This window comes from Pimephales promelas, chromosome 18 (assembly GCF_988280905.1).
Source record: "Pimephales promelas chromosome 18, fPimPro1.hap1.1, whole genome shotgun sequence".
NCBI lineage: Eukaryota > Metazoa > Chordata > Actinopteri > Cypriniformes > Leuciscidae > Pimephales > Pimephales promelas.
In genome coordinates, this window is record NC_142786.1 from 2,166,375 (window position 1) to 2,177,199 (window position 10,825).

General features: G+C 35.2%; 1 protein-coding gene across 2 annotated transcripts in view; it reads left to right on the top strand.

Moving 5' to 3' along the window:
* The window catches only part of itgb8 (integrin, beta 8), a 28,213-nt gene that overhangs the window by 14,426 nt on the left and 2,962 nt on the right, over nt 1-10,825 (top strand). For both annotated transcript variants that reach the window (XM_039678373.2, XM_039678374.2), the window contains exons 10-14: nt 383-740; nt 1,801-2,023; nt 4,412-4,515; nt 4,644-4,754; nt 10,313-10,473. In XM_039678373.2, the coding sequence (XP_039534307.2) occupies nt 383-740; nt 1,801-2,023; nt 4,412-4,515; nt 4,644-4,754; nt 10,313-10,473 (957 nt within the window). The remainder of the gene's footprint in view (nt 1-382; nt 741-1,800; nt 2,024-4,411; nt 4,516-4,643; nt 4,755-10,312; nt 10,474-10,825) is intronic.

Sequence of the window (10,825 nt, forward strand, 5' to 3'; positions counted from 1 at the left end):
TTCAAATAAATGCTGTTCTTTGGAACTTTCCATTCATCAAAGAATCCTGAAAAACAAAACACACCCCAGTTTCCACAGCACAGCTGTTTTCCACATTGATAATAATCAGGAATATTTCATCATGTTAAAATGATTTATGAGGATCATGTGACACTGAAGACTGCAGTAATGATGCTGAAAATTCACATGCATAGATTACATTTTCACACATAAGACAGTTATTTTAAACTTTAATAATATTTCACAATATTACTGTTTATATGTATGGTGTTCTTTGGAATAGCACACTCATCGGCTTAAGAAGTTTCAGGATGAGATATTTTATAAACAGAGCTGTGTTATTGTTATCTGTGCGTCAGTAGTTTTGTCTGTTCTCGTCCAGGTTTTCTTCAAGGTGACGGTGGGGATGAGCTCCTGCCCGGCGTCCGGTGGAGATCACGAGGTTCTGATGTCCGTGAGGCCCGTGGGATTCAACGAGTCTGTGACCGTACGGGTCCGTCAGCTCTGTGGGTGTGGCTGCACTGAGAGGAACCGTTGTCATGACGACCCGAATCCCTCGCCCTGTCCCGCGGAGGCCGACGGGTGTAGAGAGGACAGGACCAAACCCGTCTGCAGCGGGAGAGGGACTTGTAGATGTGGGACGTGTGTGTGCGATTCTAGCAGATTCGGGAACATCTACGGAAAGTTCTGTGAGATGGACGACTTCTCGTGTCCGTACGAGAGAGGCCTGGTGTGTGGAGGTGAGCGCTGACATAGACGGTATGTCAAATATATAGATCGATACCAAAATTTGGAATATGAAAATTATGCTCTTAACTACGGGTGATCAGAATCTTATATGATGTTATATTGGATTATGTTATATTATATTGATTTACACACACGCACACACACATCTATATACAATGATAATAAATCAGCATATTAGAATGATTTCTGACTCGAGTAATGATGTTTAAAATATAAATAAATTATATTTTAAAGTATATTCAAATAGAAAAATAACATGTTTTGCAGGTTAGTGGAGGTGATATATCATTTTTTTAAATAAAAAGTCTCCATAACACATCTTTTTATATTTTATTTTATTATATTATAACTGTTATAATATATACAGTATATATATATATATATATATATATAGCAATTATAATATAATATAAAACTGTTTTATTTTATCCAAAAATGTTAATTACCAAATAATTAATTAACATTTATATTTTTTTATAAATATATATATATATATATATTTAAAAAAATAAATTCCAAACATTTGTCTTGGAGGTGAGTGGAGATGAGTATAATTTTTTACTTCTTTATAAAAAATTATATATATTCTAAAATATTTTAATTTAAATATGATTAAAAAAGTTGTACAACTTTACATATATATTTTTTATATTATATAACTATTGTTTTATGTTTTATATATATATTTATTTATTTATTTATTTTTACAAAATATATAAAATATTAATTTGGTTATTAATTTTTTTGAATAAAATTTCTCAAAAAATTTGAATCTTTTTTTTATTTTATATATATATATATATATATATATATACAATATTGTCAAATCTAATTTTGAGGTTTAATAAAAGGTGAATATATTAAACAGTCAATTGGTAATGCCATAATTTTTGGATAAAACCTTACAAATGGAAAGGTACTCATCGTTATCTAATTTTATTTAATAAATAAATTTTATTTTAAATAACGAGAGTAAAATCTTTCGGATGGACACATTTCTACTGGGATGTGTTGTGATTCAAATGCATGTTTTTATGCTCCTCTGTTCAGGGCACGGACGGTGTGTTTCGGGTGCGTGTGTGTGTCTCTCGGGCTGGACGGGTGAGACCTGCGCCTGTCCCGTCTCCACAGAGACCTGCGTGTCAGACGACGGCTTGATTTGCAGCGACCGGGGAAAGTGTGTGTGTGGCAAGTGTGTATGTGACGACTCGCGGCGATCTGGAACGTTCTGTGAGAAGTGTCCCATCTGCTACAGCTCCTGTCAATCTCACTGGTAACCACTGCTACTCTTTTGTTGAAGAACACCGTCACTGATTGGTTAAAACACCTGTCAATCACATAATTAATCACTCGCTAAAGATCTATGGCAGTATTTACCCGTTTTAAAGGGTCTTTGCATTCTCTCCACTTTCATTGGTGGGCATGTAAAAGCAGGAATGTATGCAAATTTATAGACGTTTTGTCTTCCGCTGCATGCAAAAGCTTTCAAGCAAAAAAGTGGTTTAACCAATAGTAATTGTCACATATTTAACTACACTTGAATTTTAATTTGCTTTGCGACCATTAAAAAAAGTGTGTTCTGTATAGTATGAGTGTGTGTAGTATGAGATTAAATTCAGATATTACATCCGCCATGTTGTCATCATTATCATGTGATCTACTAGTTTCAGTTGCGTCGCTTCACTGTCATTCATAACTCCTCTCCTGTGGCCTCATGGGATAGTAAAATGTTCATCGTATGCACACTTCAGAATCCAACTGGACGAAGAAGGTCGTCTTTCGTCTACTGTTTTTCGAAATACTATGTATTCGGACAAACTATCCTTTTGGCGTACTGTTTTTCGCATACTATACTGTAGAAAAGTACTCGATTTTGGATGCGGCGAAACTTTAAATCATGCTATACTAAGTATGCAAAATTATAGCTGAACTGAACTTGTGGAACATATTACTTTATTGTTGAATGCTGCATTCTGTTGTTTCACATACAACTCTTAGTATAAATAGTATACCGTATATGTAGTATGCAGTACATTTCTGAACATAGCTAGATAGTTGATCATGCTGATGCTGATCATAGTTGATCAACTTTAAGTATGCAAAATAATAGGCTATTCAAAATGGAATACAAGCATATTGCATATGCACACTATATACTAGTTTACTAGTGAAACACTCTGCCGTATTCAACAATATAGAAGTATGCTACACAACCTCTTCACATTGCATGTTGCATACTTAAAGGAGTAGTTCACTTTTAAAAAACATTTGCTGATAATTTGCTCACCCCCATGTCATCCAAGATGTCCATGTCATTCTTTCTTCAGTCGAAAAGAAATTAAGGTTTTTGATGAAAACATTCCAGGATTTTCTCCATATAATGGACTTCAATGGGAACCAAACGGTTCAAGGTCCAAAAGACAGTTTCAGTGCAAACTACAAACTGTTCAACGATTCCAGACGATGAATAAGGGTCTTATCAAGCGAAACGATCGCTCATTTAATAAATAAATAACAAAGTTTAAGTTTTATAAGCTCAAATGCTCGCCTTGCTCTGTTCTGTGATGAGCATTCATGACTCTCCTGTTCGACAAATCTTTTTTCGAGTCATTTGGTTCATTCAACGAACGAAATGAACGAGTTGACTGGAAAAGATTCGCTCATTTTGATGAACGAGTTCAAACAGGAGAGTCACGAACGCGCATCACAGAACAGAGCAAGGCGAGCATTTGAGCTTATAAAACTTGAACTTTGTTATTTATTTATTAAATGAGCGATCGTTTCGCTTGATAAGACCCTTATTCATCGTCTGGAATCGTTGAACAGTTTGTAGTTTGCACTGAAACTGTCTTTTGGACCTTGAACCGTTTGGTCCCCATTGAAGTCCATTATATGGAGAAAAATCCTGGAATGTTTTCATCAAAAACCTTAATTTCTTTTCGACTGAAGAAAGAAAGACACGGACATCTTGGATGACATGGGGGTGAGTAAATTATCAGCAAAAGTTTTTTTTAAAAGTGAACTACTCCTTTTAAAACTTTAGCATGACGACCTATTTAATTGGCTATATTAGGAATGGAAGACGAGTGCACTGCATATAGTTAGTAGTATTTTTTAAAACCGCATGTTAAATGTCTCAACTCTTTATACTGCAATCAGATCAAACGGATAATCAAATAATCAAACGGAAGGTCAAATCGAGCGCATTGCATTGTGGGATGCAGCATGCTCAGGTTGTAAAATGCACATTGGCAAATGTATTATAAATAAGATGATATGAAGAGTTCAGATGCAAAAACCTCTAAATGCCATTTGAAATTTTCCTTTAAAATGACCATTTTTATCAAGCTTGTATATTTAAGTTCAGTAATTTCACTTAAATGACAATTTATAGGTAATCTTCATTGCCATTTAAGTGAAATTACTGAACTTAAATATACAAGCTTGATAAAAATTATCATTTTAGAAGAAAATTTCAAATGGCATTTAGAGGCTTTTGCATCTGAACTCTTCATATGTTATTCTTAAGATTTAAGAAACGTACGTATCAACAGTACAGCCTTTCTCTTTCACAGCCAATAGAAAAAAGCAAACAGTCTATAGTGACGTAATGAACACATGCAGCCCGTCATGATGAATCTGCTCTCTCTCTCTCTTTCAGGAGCTGTGTGAACTGTCACCTGTCTAACGGACTTGGATCGGACGGTTTCCAGCTTTGTAATCACAGCTGCGCTCCATCGGTCGACTATGTGGACGACATCACAGGTAGAACAAGTGAAACATCACAAATCACTGCGCAGTTGAAGCTCAAGAAACACTGAAGAGTTTTGACGTGAACTTTATGTTATAAATGGGCTGTTGTGTGTGTCTGAATGAACGGTGTTGTTATCCAGAGCTGGTGCGAGGGAAATACTGCCTGTATCCCAGCAGTGATAAGTGTCAGTACCGCTTTCTCATGGACTTGGCATCAGATCGACCTCAGCTGCACATTAGTCGACATCCTGGTGAGGAAATGAATTCTTCTCTTCATCTTCTCTTCCTCCTCCTCTCTTCGACAATCCTGAAAAATGAGAAATTATGTTTTGCTTAGAGAATGTGAAGCCTATTTTAGTAACATTTGTGACACATTTTCAGCACATTTCCCCCACGAATTCTCACTACAGATGTTTTAGTTTTGAGGTGTACTTACCATATATATATATATATATACACTCACTTAAAGGATTATTAGGAACACCAGACTAATACTGTGTTTGACCCCCTTTCGCCTTAATTCTCTGTGGCATTGATTCAACAAGGTGCTGAAAGCATTCTTTAGAAATGTTGGCCCATATTGATAGGATAGCATCTTGCAGTTGATGGAGATTTGTGGGATGAAGCTCCCGTTCCACCACATCCCAAAGATGCTCTATTGGGTTGAGATCTGGTGACTGTGGCGGCCATTTTAGTACAGTCAACTCATTGTCATGTTCAAGAAACCAATTTGAAATGACTCCAGCTTTGTGACATGGTGCATTATCCTGCTGGAAGTAGCCATCAGAGGATGGGGACATGGTGGTCATGGTGGTCAGAAACAATGCTCAGGTAGGCCGTGGCGTTTTAACGATGCCCAATTGGCACTAAGGGGTCTAAAGTGTGCCAAGAAAACATCCCCCACACCATTACACCACCACCACCAGCCTGCACAGTGGGAACAAGGCATGATGGACCCATGTTCTCATTCTGTTTACGCCAAATTCTGACTAATGTCTCAACAGAAATCGAGACTCATCAGACCAGGCAACATTTTTCCAGTCTTCAACTGTCCAATTTTGGTGAGCTCTTGCTAATAGTCGCCTCTTTTTCCTATTTGTAGTGGAGATGAGTGGTACCCGGTGGGGTCTTCTGCTTTTGTAGCCCATCCGCCTCAAGGTTGTGCGTGTTTTGCTGAATACCTCGGTTGTAACGAGTGGTTATTTCAGTCAAAGTTGCTCTTCTATCAGCTTGAATCAGTCGGCCCATTCTCCTCTGACCTCTAGCATCAACAAGGCCCACAGGACTGCCACATACTGGATGTTTCCCCCTTCTCACACCATTTTTTGTAAACCCTAGAAATGGTTGTGCGTGAAAATCCCAGTAACTGAGCAGTTCGTGAAACACTCTATTGTCTACTCGCTCAAAATGGCTCAAATCACCTTTCTTTCCCATTCTTACACTCAGTTTGGAGTTCAGGAGATTGTCTTGACCAGGACCACACCCCTAAATGCGTTGAAGCAACTGTCATGTGATTGGTTGATTAGATAATTGCATTAATGAGAATTTGAACAGGCGTTCCTAAAAATCATTTAGGTGAGTGTATTGTTTTGTAATTCTTATTACTGTAATGTAATACATACAGTATTGTTGTGAATTGTACGTTTTTTTATTTTATTCCAATCCATTCCTACGGAGGCGTATTGCATTCACTTGAAGAAAAAAAAATCTACTCTGTTTTTCTGAATTAACGAGTTAATTTTTCATTAGAAAAAAAATTTGCTCTGTTTTTCTGAATTAAGGAGTTAATTTTTCATTAGAAAAAAAATTTGCTCTGTTTTTCTGAATTAACGAGTTAATTTTTCATTAGAAAAAAAATTTGCTCTGTTTTTCTGAATTAATGAGTTAATTTTTCATTAGAAAAAAAGTTTTTGCTCTGTTTTTCTGAATTAATGAGTTAATTTTTCATGAGAAAAAAATTTGCTCTGTTTTTCTGAATTAATGAGTTAGTTTTTTCTTGAGAAAAAAAGTTTTTGCTCTGTTTTTCTGAATTAATGAGTTAATTTTTTTTATGAGAAAAAAAATTGCTCTGTTTTTCTGAATTAATGAGTTAATTTTTCATGAGAAAAAAATTTGCTCTGTTTTTCTGAATTAATGAGTTAGTTTTTTCTTGAGAAAAAAGTTTTTGCTCTGTTTTTCTGAATTAATGAGTTAATTTTTCATGAGAAAAAAAATTTGCTCTGTTTTTCTGAATTAATGAGTTAATTTTTCATGAGAAAAAAATTTTTGCTCTGTTTTTCTGAATTAATGAGTTAGTTTTTCTTGAGAAAAAAAAAAGTTTTTGCTCTGTTTTTCTGAATTAATGAGTTAATTTTTCATGAGAAAATTTATTTTTGCTGTTTTTCTGAATTAACTCATTAATTCAGAAAAACAGAGCAAAAAAAAAATCCATTAAAAATTAACTCATTAATTCAGAAAAACAGAGCAACATTTTTTTTCTCATGAAAAATTAACTCATTAATTCAGAAAAACAGAGCAAAAAAAAAAATTCTCATGAAAAATTAACTCGTTAATTCAGAAAAACAGAGCGAAAAATTAACTCATTAATTCAGAAAAACAGAGCAAATTTTTTTTTCTCATGAAAGTAGATTTTTTTTCTTCAAGTGAATGCAATACGCCTCCGTACATTCCACCTCCTCTGTGCTATTGCTAGTTTCTCTTTCATCGCTCAGGAGACTTAAAGAGAGCTACTTTTCTTTGAAGTCTAAGCTTTGTCTCAGATGTTCCTCCTTAAATTCCTTTGTCGAAATAACAATATGAGTATGAGTCAGATCATTCGATCATTGAAATGTTTGAGTTCATATCGAGAATTGGTTACAGACCTTGGGATCTTGGCGAATCGCAGAACTGTTCTTTGCTCTTTCTTTCAGGAGAAACAATTCTGATCTCATTTAGGAAAACGACTGAACGGAGGCATTTTCAAATCCATGATTAAAAAAATATTAATTGCAGTGTTGAAATTGTGTCAAGCGGATGAGATTCGGGGAAAGGGTTTGTTTAGGACAAAAGAATCCAGTAATTCATTCATAAACTAAACATCAGCCAGATGTTTCTGTCGTGTGCAGTTACGACATCAACAACAGCTGGAAAAGAAGCTCTCTCGGGCCTCACGCTGATCACTGAACCAGCTGGACCTGCAGGGCTTCACACTGCCTGAACACAGCCAATTTATAGATCCAATCCTCCACTTCTCCGCGTGACCCCAGTTGAGAAATCCAATAGGCTTGGCTCGGATCCAATCCGGCCCAAACACAAAGGAGATAAAGTAGCATATTGACATTTTTGTAGGTTTCCATGGAGACCTGGAAGCAGAGCTGAATGCAGGTCCACACACACACACACAATGGCTCATGCTGTTTCCAAGAAACAGTGAGGGGGTGTGTCCCAAACGCCATTGGAGTGAGTGACTTAATATAAGAGAGAATGTGCACTGTCAGGAGACCAAACCAACCCACTGGAGCGAAAAAACACTCTTTAATATCTCTATTGGTTTGCCTAGACAACATAATGCAGTTAAGCCTCTTATTTAGGGCTGTCAAAGTCGCTGAATTGCTCAATTTAAACTTTATACTTAAATATTACTGATATAGTCTTTTTTAAAAGGCATCATTTCAGTCAGGTAAAAGCGTTTGTCTTGTCTCCTGAGGCCACCAGAGGGCGCATAACGTTTAAACTAATGTTTATAAATCAAATATAACTTAGTAAATTGCATAAACAATTATGAACAAGACTGCAACAAAGAGCCGGCGCGGATCACACGGAGTAGGACTGTAAAAGTTACAAAAATAAAATAAAATGTATTACTTTTTAAGAGATACAACCATTTAAATTCAATTTTTACATCTTTTGGGGTCAGTCAGTGTGACATAGAAGTGAACTGTGACTTTACACATATAATTATGCTGAATTTGATCTCAAATGACTTCTGTAAAATACATTTAGCCTCTTTCCTGTATCTCACACACACTTTTAGGACAAAATTGTACCTGTAAATTTGAATATGCACACTTTCACACCAAATGTGATTACTGATAATCATAAGTATAAAGATAAATGGTAACACTTTACAATAAGGTTCATTAGTTAACATTAGTAAATGCATGAACTAACGATGAGCAATACATTAGTTGCAGTGTTTATTAATCTTTGTTAATGTTAGTTAATGTTCATGTTAGTTCACAGTCCATTAACTAATGTTAACTAATACAACCTTTGATTTTAATAACGTATTAGTAAATGTTGGAATTAATATTAACTAAGATTAATAAATGCTGAAGAAGTATTGTTCACATATTGTACATGTTATGTAGTTAACTAATGAACCTTATTGTAAAGTGTTACCTGATAAATAATCATAACATAACATAGTTCTATAAGATCAAATAATCGTTGAATAGGTAATCATTTTGAGAACGACTTTTCTCAGCCAATCAGAATCCATCCTGCTTTAACGAGATCTAAAAAACCGCAGCACACTTACAATAAACAACGTATTTATATTTCCGCAGTTCTCTCTCAAACAGTTCTTAGATTTGCCAAAATGCCAGATTTCTTAACCCCTTAACTGTCGGGACCGGGACGCCTAACTTTATTTCACTATATTTCTATTAAATCCTAATCTAATTATGACAAATTATATATTGTTGGAAAGATCTAAGACTTCTAAATATATATTCTACCCCTGTTTTGTGTTAAAAAATTATGTAGGAAGAGTAATTGATGAATTTATGACAAGAGTGCACCTCAAAAAATCTGCATCATAAGAGGAATTTTGACCTTTGTCACAAAAAGTCGATGAACCCACTTTTAATCATTGAAACTTCTGGGTTTTATGCTAAAAGTTCATAATAAACATATAATCTAGTATTTTTCAATAAAAAATAAAAAATTATAGTACAATATTATCCTCTAAAAATGATAATATTTAAATGTATTATCCTCTAAAATATAATATTATTTTTTATCGCCTTTTTTATTATAACAGTTATCATAAATTAGGTATCATTTGAAAGCTTATAAACTCAGAATTCATCGTGTGAAAACTGTTTTATAATTGAAAGTTGGGTTACCATAGAAACGGTACTTATTTTATCAGGCTCCTCCCCTTTTGGGCATCATTATATTTCATCATTTATGATCAAAACCTTTTCTAATCTTGACAAAACTGATATTGTCAGAAAGGTCTGAGTCTCAAGGTTCCACATTTTGTGACAGAATTGATATTTGGACAGAAATGTATTAATTTGTTAAGGCAGAATGTATACAACTAAATTCAATGGAATTCAATGGCACCCGGTGGTTATTTTTGGTACTACGCCTAAACAAAATCTCATGGGAACTTCAAATTTTTGTGCTATCAACTTCAAATTTGCAACATAACTTGATAAGATGTATGGCTATAAATATATAGTACAGTATATTTAATTTATTGTAAATTTAAGCTTCCATAACTTTTTCATACTTTCATTTTTTGAAGTGTTTTCACTCCAGCAATATTCTAAGAGTGTTTTCTTTAAAACAAGACCAAACTTGGGTATATACCAAAGCATTCTTAAATTACAACCATTTATGTTTGAATAGTGCATTCTCAAAAAGGGGGGTGACAGCGAAGGGGTTAAGAGTTTAAAGGGTGTGTCTCGGGAAAAACCTCAGTGTGTGTAACCGTTGACTGACGACTTGAGCTATATCAGTTCCTGCGGGATCCGTGATCAGCGAAATCCAGACTGTAGGCGTTCCTGTCATTCATAGATCCGTGTCTCTCGTCTAACAGTGTGTGTTTGGAGTCGACGGTACTTTAAGACCTTCCTCAGCGCCTTCCTGCTGACCGTCACGCTCGGGATCGGCATGATGGCTGCGGCCCGACAGCTCCTGAGAGCCAGAGACCACAGGGGCCAGTCCAACCCGGAACAGCCGTTCGATGACGGCCATAAGGTAGTGTGTGTGTGTGTGTCCTAGTTAACCTTAAATTACCCAACAAGGATGGCAATATCCAAAATCCTTGTCCTGGTGGGGAAATGTTTTGATCCGCATGAGGAAAACCGCATATAAATCACACTGTTTTTTTGGAAAATGCAGTTGGTTTTGTGTGATGGGGTTTAGGGGTCGGGTTAGTGTAAGAGGAGAGATATACTGTATAAAACCATTGGAAAGTCCCTATAAAACATGAAAACACAACATTTAGATATTATTACAGTATTATTATTTTACATTAGCTTTTAATGTTATAATTTCAGCTTTTATTCCGTTTTAGTTTGTTTTTGTATATGATTTTCTCATTTGTATT